This window comes from Stenella coeruleoalba (genome assembly GCF_951394435.1).
Source record: "Stenella coeruleoalba genome assembly, chromosome: 2".
NCBI lineage: Eukaryota > Metazoa > Chordata > Mammalia > Artiodactyla > Delphinidae > Stenella > Stenella coeruleoalba.
The window spans coordinates 47,865,675-47,891,659 of record NC_137147.1 but is presented as its reverse complement, the minus strand read 5'-3'; the positions used below and the strand labels follow the sequence as shown (position 1 = coordinate 47,891,659).

General features: G+C 38.9%; 1 protein-coding gene across 2 annotated transcripts in view; it reads right to left on the bottom strand.

The window, feature by feature from the left end:
* The window catches only part of NID2 (nidogen 2), a 79,568-nt gene that overhangs the window by 19,093 nt on the left and 34,490 nt on the right, over nucleotides 1-25,985 (bottom strand). For both annotated transcript variants that reach the window (XM_079914459.1, XM_079914460.1), the window contains exons 9-11: nucleotides 2,085-2,228; nucleotides 1,255-1,383; nucleotides 149-292 (exon numbers count right to left, since the gene is read on the bottom strand). In XM_079914459.1, coding sequence (XP_079770585.1) covers nucleotides 149-292; nucleotides 1,255-1,383; nucleotides 2,085-2,228 — 417 coding nt within the window. The remainder of the gene's footprint in view (nucleotides 1-148; nucleotides 293-1,254; nucleotides 1,384-2,084; nucleotides 2,229-25,985) is intronic.

Here is a 25,985-nt window from a genome sequence, read left to right as displayed (position 1 = left end):
TCTTTCTGACTCAAAGGACACCTTTTCTTTCTCTTTCGGCAGTTCCACAGCGGTGTGAGTCAAAGGAAGGGAGAGGCTTCTGAGAGGCCCTGGGGATGTGCATCCAAAGCAACGTTCAGGGTCGCTGAGGCCGCCCACAGTTACTCACCGTTGCACTGGTGCCCGTCGCCGGCGTAACCAGGCAGGCAGGCGCAGCTGAACGAGCTGCCTCCGTGGTGAATGCACTGGGCCTGGCTGGCGGGAGCACAGTTGTGACGGCCATCCTCACAGGGATTGGGAGGTGGGGCGATCACTGAAAAGAGAAGAAGGCAAGGATGTCCAAGAGCCCAGGCCTGCGAATGGGTGAACCCTGCACACCAACAGCATCGGGACATCTGGGGGCTTATAAGGAATGCAGGTTCTCAGGCCCCAGAGCAGAGCCAGTGAATCAGAATAGGAATTTTAACAAGATCCCTAGATGGTTTGTATGCATATTAAAATTTGAGAAGTGCTGGTCATGGTTTGTGGCTATAACACTAGGCATGAAGATCAGTCATTAAAAACTGTCCTTGATTAAAGTTTATAACTCCCCAGAGCACTGCTGCTTTGCATGCCTGCATATGTACGTACGTATGTACGTACGTACACACACACACACACACACACACACACACAGTCTCTGTGATCACTACTTTTTCATCTCACTGGATTAAAAAGTGGGTTGTCTCTAATATCATCTAGCTCTAACAGTGGGATGAATTTGGAATTCTAGTTCTTTTGGATCCACTCTTTGGTCAAGGATTTTTCTGGAATTCTAAAAAGGCTATATTTATTACAGACGGAGCTCTTTGACCAGTCAAGTGAGACAGGCCTCTTTGAATTACAAATCCATTTCATTCTAATTTGAGAAACATTTGACCTCTATCTAGACCTGTTGGTATTAGAGAAGTTCATAGTCTTGTTACATGATTGGGCCAAACACCAAGATACACAGCAGTCCCTACAGAGGTGAACATTCTTCCATAACTTACACCAAAAATATCTATTTAGAGAAAAACAACAACACAACAACAACAAAAACACCCAAACAAAAACAAAACCCCAACAAACAGGGCGGAACTGAGCCATAGCTTTGGGTTATTTCACTGTAAATTGTCTGTTTTCTAAAAAACCATCCAACAGAACTTCTGTATAACAGAAGTGGAAACAGTAATGAGTCCAAGAGCAAGGTTCAGCATGATTTTGGCTAAAAAGAGGCACAGTTTTGGCACTCACAGACGCAGGTGTGCCGGTCGTCTGCAAACTCATAACCACTCCGGCACTCACACCTGTAGCTTCCCAGCAAGTTGACACACACAGAGTTGGGGCCACAGCGATGGAAGCCAGTTGCACATTCATTTACATCTAAGAAGGAATAAGAACAGAAAAAGCTGCTTAAACCAAAGTCCCCACAGGTGGAAGGTCTGCAAACTCAATGTTCGCTCACCCCTAAGAGGTTTCAATGGGACCAACAGTTGGTAGACTCAACAGGGGTTGAAATGTAGGCCAAGCACCAGATGTGGATACATGTTGCAGATCGTCATAAACATAAACATTTATTTCAAGTCATTCCAGTATGAGCCCCAGGGAGATATGTTTTGAACAAATATTCTGAGAATTCTTTAAACATTTAAACAATTCTGAACATTTAGAAGAGAAACACACAAAGTAACGATTTTTCTTTTAAAATGTAAAGACATTTCCACTACTGCTTTTGAGATACAGTAAGTGAAAGAAATAGGTGAATGTCTGAAATCTGAAGGTAACCAGAAAATGCACTCTTTAGTGAATGTAAAAAATACTTGATTCCGTCTTAAAATGACAACATTTGAGAATGTAAAATATCCAGGCATTACAATAGCCATTTTCAGAGTCCCAGACAGAAATACCCACCTCCCAACTACCCTCTTAAAACTAACCAGAATCTGCTTAGTTTTTAAATAGCTGTATTTAGATGAATAGCTGCTAAACTCATTGATCCATGGAGACGACAAAGCAGACACTTGTCTTCTACGGACATAATGTTGGAGGACTCCATGAGGGAACACAGAGCATACGGCTCTTACCCACGCAACTCCGTCCATCTCCCTGGTACCCAGATGCACACTCGCAGGTGTAGTCTACACCTGTCGCCGGATGGCACTGAGCCGTGGTAGCGCATGTGTGACTCCCGTCATAGCAAGGATTCACTGGGGTGGGATCTGAGTCCCCTGCATGGGTAGAGAGAAAATAAAAAACAAAAGCACAATCTGGCTGTCATAAAGAGAACGGCACAGAAGAAAGAAGATCGGCAAGTCCTTGGAACTGGCTGTGGACCTGTCTGTCTGGGGCCCGCCTGGCGACCTTACTAAATTATTAATATCCAAAGCGAGGGCGGATCATCTGCGTCACAGTTTTCGATTCCAGAATGGCTTCCCTTTGCCCACTCTGCAGACAACTAACCTTTTCTTGTTTACAGCAGGTTTGTGTCAGGGAATTAAAATATCCAACACATGGCATCCTTTTATTTAAAAGTGCTTTCATTCTATCTTCTCAGGATAATTCTCTGAGGCAGGCTGTCATTCCTTTTATTGGTAATTTTACCGATAAGGAAAATAAGCGAGAGACATTAGAAAAATTGCCCAAGCTCACAATGCCAGGAAGTGGTACATCAAGGACTTATACCCAAAATTTCTGCCTCCTAATTGCGCAGTCTCTCACTAAGTGCACTATTCCATGGGTCAAAATTCAATTAATGAGAAAATCTTGCTTTTTAAAAAAAAATTTATAAGACCAAATAAATAGGAATGGCTTTCACAGTATTTACTCTTTAGGATTAACCTTGCCATGACTCCGTCCATCCACTGGGTAGTGATGACTGTTAACATCTGAAATCTTCCCTAAAGATCTTTACTTCTAGATCGAGTGTAACAGTAATGTGTATTAAGCACTTATGTGCCTAGCACTGTTCTAAACCCATACATATACCATTCCATTAAATACTCATGTCTATAACGTGAGGAAGGTATCGTCATCATCTTCATTTTACTGCAGCACAGAGAGGTCAAGTAACCTGCCCAAGGTCACACAGCCAGAAGAGGTGGATGCATCAAAAAGCTGGGCAGTCTGGCTGCAGAGCCCACCCATGCTTTCCATCATTTTGCTACAACTACCACCAAAGGAACTTCATAAAGTCATCTAATCAAAGCCAAGAGCACAGAGATGGTGGCGCTGGAGACAGCCCCAGTTGCCCAGACTGGATGAATCCGTTAACTTTGGGCACTTCCATTTACTTCTCCGATTCCTCAGGTGTAAAATGAGAATAAAAATAATGCTTATATCTGCTAGAACTGCTGAAGAAAATAAAGAAAACCCAACTCAATGTATGTGAAAGGAAACTCCACCACAGGCCAGCCCACACAGCCCCCAGTGACTGCGTTCCTTCTTCCTCACCAGCCGGGCAGAGTCCATTCTCGCTTGAAGTTTTAGCTTCGTCTCAGTCCTGAGAATTAATTCTGACCTTAGATTCAAAAGACTGCATGAGCCCCACCCAAACCTCCCAGGCTCTACCTCAAGCCATCCCTGCTCCTAATGGGGCTCCATCTAAGTCATGATAACTAGACTTCTGTCCCCGGGTTTCTGTCTCGACAGCCAGCTTGGTGCACAAGGCTACCTTGCCCTCCACAGCGGTCTCACTGCCCTAGAAACCAGCAGCTTGGCATCCCTAGACTTTGGCAGTACCACCTCCTCCTGGACTCCCTTTGCTTTCACTCTAGCTCACACACATCTCCCCACCCCCTGACCTCACGTGGGTGGGCCTCACCCACATAATTCCCAGTCTAGATCCAAGTGCTTGCTGCTGTCGCCTACCTCACAGATGGACTTCCTTCTAGTCCTCAGGATGCCTGGCCACTTCCCCAGTGCTAGCCCACCGCCCACGTTACGACTCTTCCAGTTTCCTCTATGGGTCTGCTGTGAATGGGGATGCCTTGGCCGAGTCCCTGATGGGACGCCTTCACTTTCTGGTAAACTCCCATCATCGCTTTATAAGAAACACCATGTGTGGTCCCGCGGTGGAATATTCTCCTATCATTGATTCCCACATTATGGCCTGAAAATAAGGAGGGCCATGGGTTTACCCTCAGTTCACCTCAGTGACATTGGCTGGAGTAACGGAATCTTTGCAAGTAAACAGGACCAACAGTGGCTCTAACATTTTTAAACCTGAGGAGCTGAAGTACGCCAGCAGAGGCCTCGCTCCCCAAATCACACAGACATCCATGGACGTCCCTCATCCCTCCCCGCTGGTTCTCTTGCCAGACGGGCCGGGAGCACAGCACTGGGGTTGACTTGATCGTATTGCCCAAGGTCCTGAGTCAGTCCCCTGAGTGTTGCAGTTGAGAAAGACAGGGTTGCATCCTCACTGAAGGCCCCACGTGAGACAAGAACCTGATTGCCCCCCATTATTCTCTCTCCATTTTAGGAGAAGGTTTTGTACCAATTCCTGACGTACCCAGTCAAAGGAAGAAGTGAGCTTTGAAATGTTTTCGTTTACAAACACTAGTGGCTTAGCCCTCACGTTCAGTACTTTGCAGTATCAAAACTTCACCGTGGCACACTCCAGCAGAGATTAGTGAGTATACGTAATGTCAGGAGTTTACCACCCGGTGAGGCATTAAAAGAAAAAACATGCAGCACAAAAGTTGATTGGCAAACTTGGACAGGACACACTAGCGTACCTGAAATTGAGGAGAAAGTGTGCATAATTACATCATGCTGACTTAAAACAGACTTCACTGACAGCACGGCCACATCATTTGCTGAGCCCAGAGCAAAACGAAAATGTGGGACTCTTTGTTCAAAAATTATTAAGTTTCAAGATGGTGACAGCACAGCTTTAAACCAAGTGTCAACCCTTTCCGAGCCTGAGGCCCTGTGCTCAGAATTTGGTTTCCAAACGCACTATATTCAAAACCCATTTCTAAAAATGTTTGGTTATCCATTCTCTATGGCTAGTTAGCTTTTCTCCTATTTAGTAAATAAAGAAGAGCTGTATCCTTCTTAAGACATTTTCTATTTCACCCTTACCCTCCTGAACAGCTTGACTTTCTGACAGAGGATCTGGAACTAATTTACTCATTTAATCAAGAGGGGAAGAGTGGTTTTCCTTAAAGGAACAGTCTGTTCAGCTTCAATGCATGGCCCTTTGCCCAAAGGCTCCTCAGCTGGAGAGCTGAGCGGGAGAGCAAAGGCAGGAAGCGTTCCTGGATCCTGCCCTGTGAACCCACCAATACCAGCCAAGCCGCACGGGAAGCTCAAACTCTCGGGGAGGGCAGGGGGCTGACTGGAGGGTTGTGGAGGTTCTGGACACTCCTTCTAGAACCCGGGACGCTGAACCCGGAGCTCCCACGTCAGGTGGGGCAGCTGTGTTGTTTCGCGCGCATGCCAGCCAGATAAACGCTCCCTCCAGAAAAAGGCAAAGGCTCTTGAGACGATACTGCCACGCACTGCGAGGGGAAAGAAAAAAAAGGTGGTGTTTTGTTTTCCTTTTAATAAATTTTCTTCTTTCTTCCCCATTTTTCTCCTATTCGGGTAGAATGAACAGTATTGCTGTTTTCTGTAGGGGTGGATGAGCAGGGTTAAAACCCAAAGGGTAAATCCCCACGTTCCTTCTTTTAAAGTTTGGTCTATATTACGAGGCAGTCGCGGGGTCTGTGGAGTCGACATGGAGCCGCGGTGCCGTGAGGGGGAAACAGTGGGCTCTGGAGCTGGCGTTGGGTTCGAGTCCCAGCTCAACACTTCTAGCTGTGACCAGGCAGATGACTTCATGTCTACACCGAAGTCTCTGTAAAATGAGTAATAATTCCCTTACTGGGTAGGGCTGTGGTGGGGATTAAATGAGTTAATTCACGCAAGGTACTTAGAACAGTGCTTGGCATCAGGAAGACTGTCCTTTGCTACTACTAGCACTACTACTTATTATTATTATTATTTGACCTGGGTAGAAGGGAAAAATCATGCAACTCTAAAGGCAAATTAGCAACTTGGTACCTGCCAGTTTGCTGGCTTTCTGACCCTTTGCTACTTCTCCCTTTGGCTGTGTCTCTAGGAAAGATACACCCAGAGATCTGTCTTTTCCTTACATGATTCCAGAGTCTGAATGAGACCTTGAGGGCTGGGAGGCTCTCCTGATCTTCTTACAGATCAGACACCTACACCCAGCAAAGGGCTGAACTGGACATTCAAAGGTGAAGGTCATTTTCCCCTGGTGTTTTTGTTGAAATCTCTCCTTGAGATCTTTTCCTTCCTTCTGAGGTCCGTGTTCCCGTAAAGTCAGCTGACATTTTTATACTATTAATTCACTACCGTATAACCCCTTCTTCAGACACTCAATGGCTGCGCCCCCCAACCCAGTTTCTTAAAACCAAACCAACAAACCACACCAACAAGCTCAGGATTCCCGTTTCAAATCACCTCTACATCCTAGGGAGGACCCTGTCCTCTTACCTTAATCTCCTGTTATCATACTGCTGAAGTGACTGCTGCACACCGAGCCCAAGGAGGCTTAAGGGGCCCTCAGCTCCAGCGGTGAAGCACAGACTCTCCAGTTACAGACTCGCCTCTCTGAGGTATGGATTCTGGGCTCAGCAGTATCAATACGGAACTGAACAAGGGAAACATTCTTTCTCCTCATGTGCCTCTTCTAGGGGAAGACTGCCTACTGGTTTTGAGAATTAAAATGCTCCCTTGATCTGACAAGGTCATTTCACATCTGTAGAGTTCCCTGACTTCCCAGGCTCATCCTCTGGCTTGCCTAGAACATTTTTTAAAAATTAGCATACTTTAGTTTTTTAAAACAGGTTTAGGTTTACCAAAAAATTGAGCAGAAAGTACAGTTTCCATAGCCACCTCCTACCAATTTGCACAGTTTCCCCTGTTATTAATATCGTGTATTAGTGTGGTACATTTGTTATAACTGATAAACCAATATTGATATATTGTTATTACTAAAATCCATAGTTTACGTTGGCATACACTCTTTGTGTGGTCCAGTTCTATAGGTTTTGACAAATGTATAATGATGTGTATCCACCACTATAGGATCATACAGAATCGTTTCACTGCCCTAAAAATCCCCTGTGCTCCACCTATTCATCCCTCTCTCCCTCCCCCGAGCCCCTGGCAACCACTGATCTACTTACTGTCTCTACAGTTTTACCTTTTCTAGAAAGTCTAGAATCACACAGTACAAAGTCTTTTCAGACTGGCTTCTTTCACTTAATAATACGCACTTAAAGTTCCTCATGTCCTGTAGTTCCTTGATAGATCTAGAACATTTGTATCCAGAGCTTCAGTGGCCATGGCTCAAGGGCCTAGCCACTCCACGGCACGTGGGATCTTCCCGGACCAGGGCACGAACCCGTGTCCCCTGCATCGGCAGGCGGACTCTCAACCACTGCGCCACCACCAGGGAAGCCCGTATCCAGATTTTTCATCAAGCTTCACAGGTGAGGCTAATGATGATTGAAGTATAAGAACCACTGTTTTTTTCCCCACAACTGTTTTTTCAAATTGATACAGTTCACATACCATGTAATTCACCCATCTAAAGTACACATTCCATGCAAATGGAAATGAAAAAACTGAAGAAACATCAAGTGCGCAATTAGTTTTTAATATAGTCACAGAGTTGTGTAACCATCAACCACAATTAATTTTAGAACATTTTAATTTTAATCCCCCCCCCAAAAGAAACCTTGTACCTTTTAGCAATCAACTCCCTATCCCACTATTATGCCTCCAACCTAGGCAACCACTCATCTACTTTCTGCCTCCGTAGATTTGCCTATCTGGATATTTCGCGTAAGTAGAATCATGTAATATGTTATCCTTCATGACTCATTACCTTCACTTAGCATAATGCTTTCAAAGCTCACCCATTTTGTACCATGTAACAGTGCTTCATTCCTTTTTATGTTTTATGTTTACGTCTCCATGGCGTATCCTCTCCACATAGGTTTTCAAGATGCAGCGTCACCCATTATAGAAGAACTACTACACTTTCATGATCATACATTAATAATCATATTTTTAATCAGCTCCTTGGTCCTCTATATTATTTTACTCATATTAGCAACTAAACTAACACATACAAGTACAATAGATGCACGAGAAGTAGAAACCATCTGGACAATCTTACCAGCCATTATCCTAATTCTAACTGCCCTGCCATCATTACAAATGCTTTACATGCTGGACTACATAACACTTCCCTTACCGTAAAGACTATAGAACACGAATGATACTGAAGCTATGATATACAGACTATGAAGAATTAAATTTTGACTCCTATATAATTCCAACATCAGACCTAAAAACAGGAGAATTACGACTAGTAGAAGTAGACAACGGAGTAGTTTTACCTACAGAAATAACAAGCTGAATACTAACCTCCTCAGAAGACATTTTACACTCACGAGCTGTGCCTTTACTAGGCGTAAAAACAGAGGCAATTCCAGGATGCCTAAACCAAACAACTCTCATATCACCACGACCAGGTCTATATTACAGACAATGCTCAGAAATCTGTGGATCAAATCATAGCTTTATACCCATCGTCCTTGAACTAGTACCACTAAAATACTTTGAAAAATGATCCTCATCAATATTATAAATTCCTTAAGAAGCTAAATAGCATTCACCTTTTTAAGTTAAAGACTGGGAGTTAAAACTCCCTTTCATGATATGCCACAATTCAACACTTCAACATGATTTATTACTATTCTATTAATAATTCTAGTCCTATTTATTGCATTCCAACTAAAAATTTCAAAATATACTTATTATTCAAATCCAGCGTTGATGTCTACCAAAGTACAAAAACAATCTACCCCTTGAGAAACAAAATGAATGAAAATCTATTTGCCTCTTTCATTGCCCCAACAATAATAGGACTTCCTATTGTTATCTTAATCATTATATTCCCAGGCATTTTATTCCTAACATCTAATCAACTAATTAACCATTGTATAATTTCAATTCAACAATGATTAGTTCAACTCACATTGAAACAAATAATAGCTATTCACAATCACAAAGGACAGACCTGAGCACTAATACTTAACATCACTTATTTATTCGATCAACAAATCTATTAGGACTATTACCACATTCATTTATACCTACTACACAACTCTCAATAATATTAATAGCAATTTATAATATTAGGAATATAATAATAATAATATTAGGAACAGCAGTTTCTCTATGGGCAGGAACTGTAGTTACAGGCTTTCATCACAAAACAAAAGCGTGCTTAGCTCACTTTCTACCACAAGGAACTCTGGTTCCTCTTATTCCTATGCTAGCAGTCATCAAAACTATTAGCTTATTCATTCAACCAACAGCTTTAGCCATACTATTAACAGCTAACATCAGAGCAGGACCCCTATTGATTCATTTAATTGGAAGAGTGACTCTAGCATTGCTGAGTATTAGCACCACCACAGCTCTCATTACATTTCCTATCCTTGTCTTACTTACTATCCTCAAATTCACCATTGCAATAATTCTAGTTTATGCATTTAGCTTACTAGCAAATCTTTACCTACATGACAATACATAATGTCCCACCAAACTCATGCATATCACATAGTAAATCCCAGTCCCTGACCCCTTACAGGAGCTCTCTCAGCCCTTCTAACAACAGCAGACCTAATTACATGATTTCACTTCAACATTATTATTAGCACTAGGCCTACTAACTAATACCTTATCAATAGATCAGTGATGACAAGACATCATCTGAAAAAGTACTTTTCAAGGCCATCATACACCAAGTGTTCAAAAAGGACTTTGATATGGAATAATCCTATTTATTATTTCAGAAGTCCTTTTTTTTTTTTTTTTTTTTACCAGTTTCTTTTTGAGCCTTCTACCACTCATGCCTTGCCCCTACACCTGAACTAGGGGGATGCTGACCACCAACAGGCATCCGTCCTCTAAATCCATCAGAAGTACTACTTCTTAATACCTCTGTATTATTAGCCTCTGGGGTATCCACTATCTGACCTCACCACAGCCTCATAGAAGGAAACTGAAAACACATACTCCAAGGTCTTCTTAACACAGTCGCCCTAGGCATTTATTTTACATTTCTACAGGCCTCAGAACATTACGAAACATCCTTTACAATTTCAGATGGGGTATACAGGTCAACTTTCTTCATAGCTACAGGATTCCACAGACTGCGTGTAACTATTGGCTCTTCCTTATCGTCTGCTTCTTACATCAATTAAAATATCACTTCACGAGGCTTCCCTGGTGGCGCAGTGGTTGAGAGTCCGCCTGCCGATGCAGGGGACACGGGTTCGTGACCCGGTCCGGGAAGGTCCCACATGCCGCAGAGCGGCTGGGCCCGCGAGCCATGGCCGCTGAGCCTGCGTGTCCGGAGCCTGTGCTCCGCAACGCGAGAGGCCCCAACAGTGAGAGGCCCGTGTACCGCAAAAACAAACAAACAAACAAAAAAACACATCACTTCACATCTAACCACCATTTCGGCTTCAAAGCCACTGCCTGATATTGACATTCTGTAGATGGAGTACGACGATTCCTTTACGTACCCATTTATTGATGAGGATCTTATTGTTTTAGTATTAAATAGTACAATTGACTTACAATCAATTGGCTTCAGTAGAATCCGAAAAAGAATAACTCTAATATTGACATTAATTACAAACATAGCACTAGCCTCACTACTTGTATTTATCACATTCTGACTTCCCCAATTAAATATTTACACAGAAGAAACAAGTCCTTATGAGTGCGGATTTGACCTTATAGGATCAGCACGTCTACATTTTTCCATACAATTTTTCCTGGTAGCCATTATATTCTCCTTTTTGACTTAGAAATTGCTCTTTTACCCCCTACCCTGAGCATCTCAGACAAATAATCTAAAAACAATACTCATTATAGCTTTATTCCTAATTTTATTACTAGCAATCAGCCTAGACTAATGAAGGAACCCAAAAAGGACTAGAATGAACTGAATATGGTAATTAAACGAAATGATTTCAACTCATTAGATTATGATTAAGTTCATAATTACCAAGTGCTTTTAGTGTATATAATTATTATAACATTTACAGTATGTCTTATAGAATTATTAATATTATAATTAATTATAATAGAATTATTATAGAATTATAATAGAATTATAATAGAATAGAATTATTATAGAATTATAATAGAATTACTAATATTATAATTAATATCTCACCTACTATCTTCACTATCATGCCTTGAAGGCATAATATTATCACTATTCATTATAGCAACGCTGGTAATCCTAAATACACATTTTGCCCTAGCCAGCATAATACCAATTGTTCTGCTAGTGTTCTCAGCTCGAGAAGCCGCACCCGGACTATCCCTACTAGTAATAGTATCAAACACATATGGCACTGATTATGTACAAAATCTTAATCTCCTCCAATGTTAAAAGTTATTATTCCTACAATTATACTAATACTACTAACATAATTATCAAAGAACAACATAATCTGAATTAATACCACAGTCCCTAGCTTATTAGTCTCATAGCCTTTTTCTTCTGAATCAATTTAAGGACAATAGCCTCAACTTTTCACCAATTCTTTTTCCCCAGCTCATTAGCACCATTATTAATTTTAACAACATGACTCTTACCATAATTAACAGCCAGCCAATTTCACCTACCTCAAAGAATCATTAACTCGAAAAAAATTATATATTACCATGCTAATTACATGACAAATATTCCTAATTATAAAATTCACTGCCACAGAATTAATCTTATTTTATATTTTATTTGAAGCAGTACTAGTTCCAACACTTAGTATCATTACCCGATGGGGTAATCAAACAGAATGTCTTAGCACAGGACTTTATTTCTTATTTTATACACTAGTAGGATCACTTCCACTCTTAGTAGCACTAATACATATTCAAAATGTCACAGGCTCACTAAATTTTCTAATACTTCAATATCGAACACAGGCAATAGCCAACTCCTGATCCAACATTTTCATATGACTAGCATGTATGATAGTTTCTCTAGTAAAAATACTCAACGGCCTTCACCTTTGATTACCTGAAGCACATGTAGAAGCCCCCATTGCAGGATCCATAGTCCTCGCAGCTGTACTACTAAAACTCAGAGGCTACGGTATATTGAGAATTACAACCATACTAAACCCACTAATAAATTTCACAACATACACTTTTCTCATACTCTCCTTATGAGGAATAATCATAACTAGTTCAATTTGTTTATGCCAAACAGATCTAAAATCACCTAGAGCGTATTCTTCCGACAGTCACATAGCACTTGTTACTGTAGTCATTCTTATCCAAACACCTTGAAGTTATATCGGGGCCACTGCTCTAATAATTGCCCACGGCCTCACATCATCCATATTATTCTGCCTAGCAAATTCAAATTACAAACGAATTTACAGCAGAACAATAATTGTAGCCCGAGGTCTACAAACATTCCTCCCAATACCAGCATGATGACTACTAGCAAGCTTAACGAACCTAGCTCTAGCCCCTAACTGTCAATCTAATTGGAGGACTCTTTGTAGTAGTAACATCCTTTCCATGATCAAATATCACCATTATCCTCATAGGAATTAACATAGTAATTACCACCTTATACTCACTATACATATTAATCATAACAAAATGAGGCAAATATACCCACCATCATTCACATGAGAAAATGCTCTCATAACCCCTTCACATTTTACATCTCTTACTCCTATCGTTAAACCCCAAAATCATTTTAGGGCCCTTGTACTATAAATATAGTTTCAAAAAAACACTAGATTGTGCATCTAGTAACAGAAGACTAAATATTTTTATTTACTGAAAAAGTATGCAAAAATTGCTAATTCATGCTTCCATATCTAACAGTATGACTTTTTCAAACTTTTAAAGGATAGCTATCCATTGGTCTTAGGAACCAAAACATTGGTGCAACTCCAAATAAAAGTAATAAACTTATTTACCTCTTTCACACTAGTTATACTATTTATACTAACGATACCAATTATAATAACAAACACCAACATCTACAAAATAACACATATCCATCCTTTGTAAAAAAAAAAAACCACTATCTCATATGCTTTTATCACCAGCTTAATTCCAACAATAATATTCATTCATACAGGTCAAGAGATGATTATCTTAAACTGACACTGAATTACTATCCAAACCCTTAAATTACCACTTAGCTTCAAAACAGACTATTTCTCAATATTTGTGCCAGTAGCATTATTTGTCACATGATCTGTTATGGAATTTTCAATGTGATACATGCACTCAGATGCTCACATTAATCAATTCTTTAAATACTCCTTTTTCTTATCACAATTCTAATTCTTATCACTGTTAACAATCTTTTACAACTTTTCATTGGGTGAGGAGTCGGAATTGTATCTTTTCTACTTATCAGGTGATGATATGGACAAGCAGATGCAAATACAGCCGCTCTCTAAGCAATTTTATATAATCGCATTGGAGACATTGGACTTATTATATCAACAGCAGGATTTCTATTTAATTTAAACTCATGAGACATACAACAAATCTTTATACTTAACCAAAATCACTCAAACCTACCTCTAATAGGACTTGTGTTGGCTGCAGCTGGAAAATCCACCCAATTTGGCCTCCAGCCATTCCCTCAGCAATAGAAGGCCCTCCTCCCGTTTCAGCTCTATTCACTCAAGCACAAGAGTTATAGCAGGTATTTTCCTACTTATCTGCTTTTACCCTTTAACAGAATAAATGTACCCAAACAATAACATTATGTCTGGATAAACATAATTACATTATTTACAGCAATATGTGCTCTCACCCAAAATGACATCAAAAAAATTGTTGCCTTCTCTACTTCAAGCCAATTAGGCCTTATAATAGTAACAATCGGTATTAACCAACCTTATCTAGCATTTCTCCATGTTTGCACACATGCCTTTTTCAAGGCCATCCTGTTTATATGCTCTGGCTCCATTATTCATAGCCTACATGATGAACAAGACATTCGAAAGATAGGAGGTTTATTTAAAGCAATACCTTTTACCACAGCGGCCCTCATTATTGGAAGTCTCTCACTGACAGGAATACCGTTCCTCACAGGTTTCTACTCTAAAGAACTAATTATCGACACTGCTAACACGTTGTACACCAACGCCTGAGCCCAGCAAATAACTCTCGTCACCACATCCCTTACAGCTGTCTATGGCACTCGCATTATTTTCTTCGCACCATTAGGACAATCTCGCTTTTCTACTTTTTATTTTAATGAAAATAACCCACTGCTAATCAATTCTGTTAAACGTTTATTAGCTGTAAGTATCTTTGCTGGATTCATTACCAGCAAAATTCCCCCAATGACAATGAAAATAATCCACTGCTAATCAACTCTGTTAAACGTTTATTAGCTGTAAGTATCTTTGCTGGATTCATTACCTCCAGCAAAATTCCCCCAATGACAATCCCACAAATAACAATACCTGATTACCTGACGCTAACTGCCTTTGCTGTGCCCATCCTAGGTTTTATTCTGGCATTTGAAATCAGCCCCACTACACAAAACTTAAAATTTAAATATCCCTCAAATTTCTTCAAATTTTCCAACCTCTTAGGCATTTCCCATTATACACCGCTTCCCACCATACTTAAATTTATCAACGAGTCAAAAATCAGCATCATGTCTCCTAGATTTAATCTGACTAGAAAGCATCTTACCCAAAACGACTTCCCTTATTCAAATAAAATTTTCTATACTAGTGTCAGACCAAAAAGGCCTAATCAAACTATATTTTCTTTCATTCCTCATTACCCTTGTCCTAAGCATAATTCTATTTAATTACCATGAGTAACCTCTATAATAACCACAACACCAATAAGTAATGATCAACCAGTAACAATTACCAATTAAGAACCATAGCTATACAACACTGCAATTCCTATAGGCTCTTCACAAAAAAACCCAAAATCACCTGTATCATAAATTACCCAGAGTCCCCTAGTCCATTAAATTTAAATACAATCTCCACTTCCTCATCCTTTAAAACAAAGAATACTATTGAAAATTCTATCATCAACCCTGAAAGAAATATACCTAGAACAGTCTTATTAGAGACTCAAACTTCAGGATACTTCTCAGTGGCTATAGCTGTCATATAACCAAATACTACTAATATTCCCCCTAAATAAGTATAACATACTATTAAACCCCCAAGTGAACCACCAAAATTCAACACAATCCCACACCCAACACCACCACCTACAATCAATTCAAGTCCATCATAAATAGGTGAAGGTTTTGAAGAAAAGCCCACAAAACTAATTACAAAAATAGTACCTAAAATAAATACAATGTATATTATCCTTATTCTTACATGGAATCTAACCATGGCCAATAAAATGAAAAATCATCATTTTAATTCAACTATAAGAACACTAATGACCAACATCCGAAAATCACACCCATTAATAAAAATTATTAACAACGCAATTATTGACCTCCCAGCTCCATCGAACATTTCATCATGTTGAAATTTTGGTTCCCTTCTGGGCATTTTGTTTAGTTCTACAAATCTTGACAGGTTTATTCCTAGCAATACATTATACATCAGACACAATAACTACTTTTTCGTAAGTAACACGTCTGCCGAGATGTAAACTATGGGTGAATTATCCGATATCTACATGCAAATTATTTGCTTATTTATTCATGTAGGACAAGGCTTATATTACGGATCCTATTCCTTTTTAGAAACATGAAGCATTGGAATCATTATTTACAGTCATAGCTACAGCATTCATAGGCTATGTCTTACCCTGAGGACAAATATCATTCTGAGGGGCAACAGTTATTACTAATCTCCTTTCAGCAATTCCATATATTGGCACAAGCCCTGTCGAATGAATCTCAGGTGGATTTTCAGTAGATAAAGCAACTCTTACACGATTCTTCGCCTTCCATTTTATTCTCCCATTTATCATTGCAGCACTAGCAGCTGTCCACTTACTATTCCTTCACAAAACAGGATCTAATAACCCCACTGGAATCTCAACTGATATAGACAAAATCCCATTTCACCCCTACTGTACAATCAAAGATATCCTAGATGCCTTAATGCTAATTCTAATACTAATAATATTAGTGCTATTTTCACCCGACTTACCAGGAACTCAGACAACAACACCCCAGCAGACCTTCTCAACACACCACCTCATATCAAGCCAGAGTGATAATTTTCTATTTGCATATGCAATTCTACGATCAATTCCTAATAAATTAGGAGTAATGGCCTTAATCTTTTCAATCTTAATTCTAGCATTTATCCCAATGCTTCACACATCCAAACAACGAAGCATAACATTTCGACCTCTCAGTCAATGCGTATTTTGAGTACTAGTAGCAGACCTATTAACACTAACGTGAATTGGAGGACAACCCACAGAGCACCCCTTCATTATTATCGGACAACTAGCATCCATTCTATATTTCTTTTTAATTCTAGTACTAATGCCAGTAACTAGCATCACTGAAAATAATCTCCTAAAATGAAGAGTCTTTGTAGTATCAATATATCTATTACCCTGGTCTTGTAAACCAGAGAAGGAGAATAACACATCTCCCTAAGACTCAAGGAAGAAGCTCCAGCTCCACCATCAGCACCCAAAGCTGAAATTCTATTTAAACTATTCCCTGAAGATTTGTTATGGGACATTTACAAGATTACTAAGTACAATCTTAGTATTAAAATAACCTCTTTTTACCATAAATTCCATGTACTTCATGCATAATGTGTATTACATTAATAAGTACATATCATACATAATACATGATATGTATAATTGTACATTATTTACCCCATGCTTATAAGCATGTACATTACATAGTACATATTATTGATTGTACACAGTACATTAAGTCAAACCAATTCTAGTCAACATACATATCATACCCACTAGATCACGAGCTCAATCAGCAAAGCTGCGTGAAACTATCAACCCCACTTAGCAAGTGTCCCTCTTCTTCCTCTGGGCCCATAACTTGTGAGGGTTTCTATTAATGAACTTTATCAGACATCTGGTTCTTCAGGACCATCTCACCTAAAATCACCCACTCTTTCCTCTTAAATAAGACATCTCCATGGACTAATGACTAATCAGCCCATGCTTACACATAACTATGGTTTTATGCATTTGGTATTTTTTAATTTTTATAGGGATGCTGGGACTCAGCTATGGCCACGTGAGGTCTTAACACAGTCAAATAAACTGTAGCTGGACTTTAATTGAATATTATTTACCAACATCATCAACCATAAGGTGTTATTCAGTCAATGGCTACAGGACATAAGGAAATTACACACACATACATATACATACACATACACGTTGAACAGGTAAATAACCTGTTTAACAAGCCCTCCTTAGGCCCCACTAAATCCCATATTCTACATGCCCATAATGCCCTGCCAAACCCCCCAAACAAGGCAAAAACATATAAATACATAGAATTTAGTTAATTTATCCAACAAACATAAACAATGCTCAAAATAGGATATACCTAGAAAATAAACCCTGATCGTACCAATGAATTACTTAGATATCTACCATTTATATAGACAGGCATCTCCCTAGATCTATGGACCATTTTTATCAAAATTTTAATACTAAATCTAGCATAAATCATACAACTATATACATGTTATTTCACAATATAAACACAACTTGTTGATGTAGCTTAAACCCTAAAGCAAGACACTAAAAGTGCCTAGATGAATTTATCAACTCCATAAACACCGAGGTTTGGTCCCAGCCTTTCTATTAGTTTTTTTTTTTTTTTTTTTTTTTTTTTTGCGGTATGCGGGCCTCTCACTGTTGTGGCCTCTCCCTTTGCGGAGCACAGGCTCCAGACGCGCAGGCTCAGCGGCCATGGCTCACAGGCCCAGCTGCTCCGCGGCATGTGGGATCTTCCCGGACTGGGGCACGAACCCGCGTCGCCTGCATTGGCAGGCGGACTCTCAACCACTGCGCCACCAGGGAAGCCCTCTATTAGTTTTTAATAAAATTACACATGCAAGCATCTGAGCCCCAGTGAGAATGCCCTCTAAATCCTTAAAAGGACCTGGCGTCAAGTACACTGAGACTAGTAGCTCATAACACCTTGCTTAACCACACATCCACAGGAAACAGCAGTGATTAAAATTAAGCCATAAACAAAAGTTCGACTAAGCTATATTAACTAGGGTTGGTAAATTTCGAGCCAGCCACCACGATCAAACGATTAACCCAAATTAATAGAAATTCAGTGGAAAGCGTGTTAAAGAGGAACGTAAAGTTAAATTTTAATTAAGCTGTAAAAAGCCATAGCTAAAATAAAAATAGACTACGAAAGTGACTTTAGTATTTCCTAATTACACGACAGCTAAGACCCAAACTGGGATTAGACACCCCACTATGCTTAGTCCTAAACCCAAATAATTATTACAACAAAGTTATTCGCCAGAGTACTACCAGCAGCAGCTTAAAACTCAAAGGTCTTGGTAGTGCTTCACACCCCTCTACAGGAGCCTGTTCTATAATCCATAAACCCCGATAAACCTCACCAACCCTGGCTAATTCAGTCTATATGCCGTCTTCAGCAAGCCCTGAAAAGGAATAAAAGTAAGCATAATTGTACATAAAAACATTAGGTCAAGGTGTAACCTATGGAGGGAGAAGAAACGGGCTACATTTTCTATCTCAAGAATGTATTTCTCACTACACGCAGGTTTTTATGGAAACTAAAAACCAAAGGAGGATTTAGTAGCAAATTAAGAATAGAGTGCTTAACTGAATAAGGACATGAAGTAAGCACACACTGCCCATCACCTTCCTCAAGTATTACGATAGCTTCCTACAATCTATTACTAAACACTAATTATATGAAAGGAGACAAGTAACAAGGTAAGCACACTGGAAAGTGTGCTTGGATAAATCAAAGCATAGCTTACATAAAAGCACCTAGTTTACCCCTAGGAGATTTCATAATTTATGAACACTTTGAACTAAATCTAGCCAACCCCCCACAAGTTTTACTAATATAAGCAAATTAAGTAAAACATTTACTCCACATTTAAAGTATAGGGGATAGAAATTTAAAATATCCTCTGGCACTACAGAGAACCTACCTTAAGGGAATGATGAAACATTAAAAGTAACAAAAAGCAGTTAACCCCTTGTACATTTTGCATAATGATTTAACTAGTAAACATTTAACAAAGAGAACTTAAGTTCAACATCCTGAAACCAGATGAGCTACTTATGAACAGTTTATTAGAACTCATCTATGTAGCAAAATAAGTAGATTTATTATAAGAAGATTTATAAGTAGAGGTGAGAAGCCTAACGTGCCTGGTGTGTCCAGGAAAAGAACCTTAGTTCAACTTTAAAAATTACCAAAAAAATTATAAATTTTAATGTACTTTTAAATGTTAATCTTAAAAGGTACACCTTTTTAGAAATGGATACAACCTTATCTAGAGAGTAAAAACAACACCATAGTTGGCTTAAAAACAGCCACCAATTAAGAAAGCGTTCAAGTCCAACACTAACTTTATCTGAATACCAATAATAATGAGCAAATCAACTCCTAGCTTTATACTGGACGAGTCTATTGACCAATAGTGGCAATAATGTTAATATGAGTAACAAGAAATATTTCTCCTTGCATAAGCTTACATCAGTAACTAATACTATATTGATAATTAACAGCACATGAGCACAATGCAACATTAAATTATTTATTTAGTAAGAGGTTAATCCAACACAGGCATGCATTCAAGAAAAGATTTTAAAAAGTAAAAGGAACTCGGCAAACATAAACCCTGCCTGTTTACCAAAAACATCACCTCTTGCATAACTAGCAGTAGAAGCACTGCCAGCCCAGTGACAACTGTTAAACGGCCATGGTATCCTGGCCATGCAAAGGTAGCATAATCATTTGTTCTCTAAGTAAGGACTTGTATGAATGGACTCACGAGGGTTTTACTGTCTCTTATTTTCAATCAGTGAAATTGACCTTCCCATGAAGAGGCGGGAATAATAAAATAAGACGAGAAGACCCTATGCAGCTTTAATTAACCCCCCAAAAAACTAACTAAAGCACTAAGGGATAAGAAATTTTTATATGGGTTGACAACTTTTTTTTTTTTTTTTTTGCGGTACGCGGGCCTCTCACTGTTGTGGCCTCTCCCGTTGCGGAGCACAGGCTCTGGACGCACAGGCTCAGCGGCCATGGCTCACGGGCCCAGCCGCTCCGCGGCTCGTGGGATCTTCCCGGACCGAAGCACGAACCCGTGTCCCTTGCATCGACAGGCGGACTCTCAATCACTGCGCCACCAGGGAAGCCCCCTGGGTTGACAATTTTGGTTGGAGTGAGCTCAGAGAACAAAAAAGGCTCTGAGCGATTGAAGTCTAGACTTACTAGTCAAAACATATCATTTCTTGATCCAAAAATTTATCAATGGAACACGTTAGCCTAGGGGTAACAGCTCAATCCTCTTCTAGAGTTCATATCAACAGTAGGGTTTACGATCTCAATGTTGGATCCGGACACCCCAATGGTGTAACCTCTATTAAAGGTTCATTTGTTCAATGATTAAAGTCCTAGTTGATCTAAGTTCAGACTGGAGTAATACAGGTTGGTTCGTATCTATTCTATATTTCCCTCAGTTCAAAAGGACAAGAGAAATAAGGCCCACTTTAAAAAAGCACCTGATAAACCAGTTAATGATATAATCTTAATTTAATTAATATATACAAAATATTACCCAAGTACAGGGTTTGTTAAGGTGGCAGAGCCCAGTAATTGCGTAAAAGTTAAACCTTTGTAACTGGAGGTTCAAATCCTCTCCCTAACAAAATGTTTATAATTAACATCTTAATACTCGTTATCTCCATTCTCCTGAGCCATGGCATTCCTCACATTAATTGAACGAAAAATCCTAGGTTATATGCAACTTTGAAAAGGACCAAATGTCGTCGGACCACATGGCCTATTACAACCTATTGCTGACGCAAATTATTCATTAAAGAACCATTACGACCAGCTACATCCTCCATTTCCATATTTATTATTGCACCAATCCTAGCCCTAACCCTAGCCCTAATCATATGAATTCCTCTACCTATACCTTATCCCCTCAGTAATACAAATCTAGGGGTGTTATTTATAGCAGCTAGGCCAAGCCTCGCCGTATATTCCGTCTTATGATCCGGATGGGCCTCCAACTCAAAATATGTATTCACTGCAGCCCCACGAGCAGTAGCACAAACAATTTCATATGAAGTAATACTAGCAACTATTCTTCCATCAGCCCTTTAAATAAATGGAACGTTTACTTTCTCAACCCTCATCACAACGCAAGAACATTTGTGAATAATCTTCCCATCGTGACCCCTAGCTGTGATTTATCTCCTCTCTAGCAGAAACAAACCGAGCGCCCTCTGACCTAACAACAGGAGAATCTGAACTCATATCGGGTTTCAACGTAGACTATGCAGCAGGCCCATGCATTATATTTTTCTTAGAATATGCCATTATAATGAATATTTTCACAACAATCCTCTTTCTAGGAGCATTCCACAACCCCCGCGTACTAGAACTATATACAACCAACTTTATTATAAAAACACTATTATTAACAGTTTTTTCCCTATGATTTTGAGCATCCTACCCTCGATTCCAATATGATCAGTTAATACATCTACTGGGAACAAACTTCCTACCACTAACACTAGCCCTATACATATGGCACGTCTCACTACCTACTATAACATGAAGCATCCCTCCACAAACATAAGAAATATGTCTGATAAAAGAGTTATTTTGATAGAGTAAATAATAGAGGTTTAAGCCTTCTTATTTCTAGAATCACAGGAATTGAACCTATCCTTAAGAATTCAAAGTTCTTTGTGCTACCATATTACACTATATTCTTTTTTTTTTTTTTTTTTTGCGGTACGCGGGCCTCTCACTGTTGTGGCCTCTCCCATTGCGGGGCACAGGCTCGGACGCACAGGCTCACTGGCCATGGCTCACGGGCCTAGCCGCTCCGCAGCATGTGGGATCTTCCTGGACCGGGGCACGAACCCGTGTCCCCTGCATCGGCAGGCGGACTCTCAACCACTGCGCCACCAGGTAAGCCCCTATTACACTATATTCTATACTAAGGTCAGTTAAATGAGCTATTGGCCCCATACCCCGAATATGTTGGTTTATATCCATCCAGTACTAATAAAACTCCATCATCTTTATCATCATCCTAACAACAATTCTCTCAGGGACCATAACTGTAATAACCAGCTCTCACTGACTACTTATCTGAATCGGATTCGAAAGAAATATTAGCCATTATCCCCATCATAATAAAAAAGTTCAACCCATGAGCTACAGAAGCGCCCACTAAATATTTTCTAACACAAGCTACCGCATCAACATTACATATAATAGCTTTTATCCTTAACCTATTATATTCCGGCCAATGAACCATTACAAAAATCTTTAATCCAACAGTATCAGTAGTAATAACAATAGCCCTAACTATAAAACTAGGACTATCTCCATTCCACTTCTGAGTGCCTGAAGTTACATAAGGTATTTCATTAATAGCACGCCTAATCTTATTAACATGACAAAAACTTGCACCCTTATTAGTATTATACCAAATTTCACCATCCATTAACCTAAATTTAATACTATCCTTATCCATACTATCTATTATAATTGGAGAGTTATGACATTCTAAAAATCTATTCATCAATTGATGGGCATTTGGGTTGTTTCCACCTTTTGGCTATTATGAAGTTTTCATAAGCTTTTCTTTCTCTTGGTATATAACTAGGAGTAGAGTTACTCAAATAGTAACTTCGTGTTTAACTATTTTGAGAAATTGCTGTTTTCCACAGTTACACCATTCTACACGCATACCAGCAACATGTGAGGGTTTCAGTTTCTCCACATGCCCACCAACATGTGCTATTATCCATTTTTTGACTATAGCCATCCACATGCATATAAAGTAGTATTTCATTATGGTTTTGATCTTTGCATTTTCCTGATGATGAATGATGTTGAGCATTTTTTCATGGGCTCATTGGATGTCTTCTTTAGAGAAATACCTATCCAAATTTTTTGCCTATCTTTTAATTAGATTATTTGTCTCATTGAGTTGTAAAAGTTCATATATTCTAGATACAAGTCTCTTATTAAATATATGATTTGCAAATATTTTCTCCCATTCTGTAGGTTGTATTTCACTTTGTTGATAAAGTCCTCTGAAGCATAAAAGTTTTTATTTTTTTATTTTTATTTTTTGGCCGTGCTGTTGGCTTGCAGGATCTTAGTTCCCCAACCAGGGATTGAACCTGGACCACAACAGCACTGAATCCTAACAACTGGACCACCAGGCAATTCCCAAAAGTTTTAAATTTTGATGATATCCCATTTATCTATTTTTTTCTTTTGTTGCTTGTACTTTTAGCATAATATCGAAGAAACCATTGCCAAATTCAGGGTCACAAAAGTTCACCCCTAAGTTTTTTCTAAAATTTTAAGTACATTAAGGCCTTTGACCCATTTTCAGTTAATTTTTGTATATGGTGTGAAGTAGAGGTCCATCTTCATTCTTTTTCTAATGAGTATTATTCAATTTTACTGCAATTCTTGTTTGTCTAGAAGTAGATTTAACAATACTTCAATATTTTATAATGCTTTACAATTAGGTAAAACGCTTTCAGGTTTGCATATGCAATGTCTACATATGCAATTTCATTTTTAATTGAAGTACAGTTGATTTACGATATTATATATTTCAGCTCTATAACATAGTGATTCAATATTTTTATAAATCATACTCCATTTAAAGTTATTATAAACTATTGGCTATACTCCCTGTGCTGTACAGTATATCCTTGTAGATTTATTTTATATAGAGTAGTTTGTACCTCTTAATCCCCTACCCCTACCTTCTCCCTCCCCTCCATCCCTCTCCCCACTGGTAACCACTAGTTTGTTCTCCACATCTGTCTGTTTCTGTTTTGTTATATTCATTTCATTCATGTTTGTTTTTTGGATTCCACATATAAGTTACAGTATACAGTATGTCTTTCCCTGACTTATCTTACTAAGCATAAAACCCTCCAAGTCCATCATGTTGTTGCAAATGGCAAAATTTCACTTTTTCATGGCCAAATAGTATTCCAGAGTGTGTATGTGTGTGTGTGTGTGTGTGTGTGTGTGTGTGTGTGTGTGTACCGAGTGTTCTTTATCCATTCATCTGTTGATTGGCACTTGGGTTCCCTTCCATATCTTGGCCATTATAAATAATTGTGCTATTAACATTGGGGCACATGTATCTTCTCGATTTTTTTTTCATTTTCTTCAGATACATACCCAGGAATGGAACTGCTGGATCATATAGTAGTTCTATTTTTAGTTTTTTGAGGAACCTCCAAACTGTTCTCCACAGTGGCTGCACAGATTTACATTCCTACCAACAGTGTACAAGGGTTCCTTTATCTCCACATCCTTGCCAACACATTTGTGTTCTTTTTGATGATAGCACCTCACATCTGTCAGAATGGCTATCTCATTGTGCCTTTGATTTGCATTTCCCTGATGATTAGCGATGTTGAGCATCTTTTTCATGTACCTATTGGCCATCTGCATTTCCTCTTTGGAAAAATTTCTACTCAGTTCTTCTGCCCATTTTTCAATGAGTTGTTTGGGGGTTTTTTATGTTGATTTGTATGAGCTATTTATATATGTTGGATATATATGTTGGATATGTTGAGCATCTTTTCATGTGCCTGTTGGCCATCTGTATGTCTATTTTGGAAAAATGTCTATTCAGGTCTTCTGTCCAATTTTTAATGGGGTTATTTAGTTTTTGGTATTGAGTTTTATGAGCTGTTTATAAATGTGTGGGTTTATTTCTGGGATCTCTATTCTGTTCCATTGATTTATGGGTATGTTTTTATAACAGTACCATACTCTTGATTACTGTAGTTTTGTAGTATAGTCTGAAGTCCGGGCACATGATACTTCCAGCTTTCTTCTTTTTTCTCAAGGTTGCTGTGGCTATTTGGGGTCTTCTGTGGTTCCATATAAATTTTCAGATTATTTGTTCTAATTCAGATTATCTGTTTTCATTCCTGTGAAAAAAAATGTCCTGGGTATTTTGATAGGGATTGCATTAAATCTGTAGTTTGTTTTCACTAGTATGGACATTTTAACAATATTAATTATTGCACTCCATGAACAGGCATATCTTTCCATTTCTTTGTATCATCTTCAATTTTCTTCATAAATGTCTTATACTTTTCAGAGTATGGGTCTTTCACCTCCTTGGCTAAGTTTATTCCTAAGTATTTTATTCTTTTTGATGTGATTCTAAATGGGTTTTCTTGCTTTCTCTTTCTGATAGTTCATTATTAGTGTATAGAAAAGCAAGACTTGTGCACATTAATCTTGTATCTTGCAACTATACTGAATTCATTTATTAGTCATAATAGTTTTTTGGTGGAGACTTTAGGGTTTTCTCTATATAGTGTCATGTCATCTGTAAATAGTGACAGTTTTACTTCTTCCCTTCCAATCTGGATGTCTTTTCTTTCTCTTGTCTTATTGCTGTGACCATCTTCATCCTTTTGCATGTGGATATCCAGAGCTATCCCAGAACCATTTGTTAAAAAGGCTACTCTTTCTCCTTGAGTTGTTTTGGCATCCTTGTCAAAAATCAATTGACTGTAAATGTGAGTGCTTATTTCTGGATTCTCACTTCTATTCCCATTGATCTGTATATCTATCCTTATTCGAGGACCACACTGTATTGATTACTCTTAAGTTTTGAAATCAGGAGGTATGATTCCTC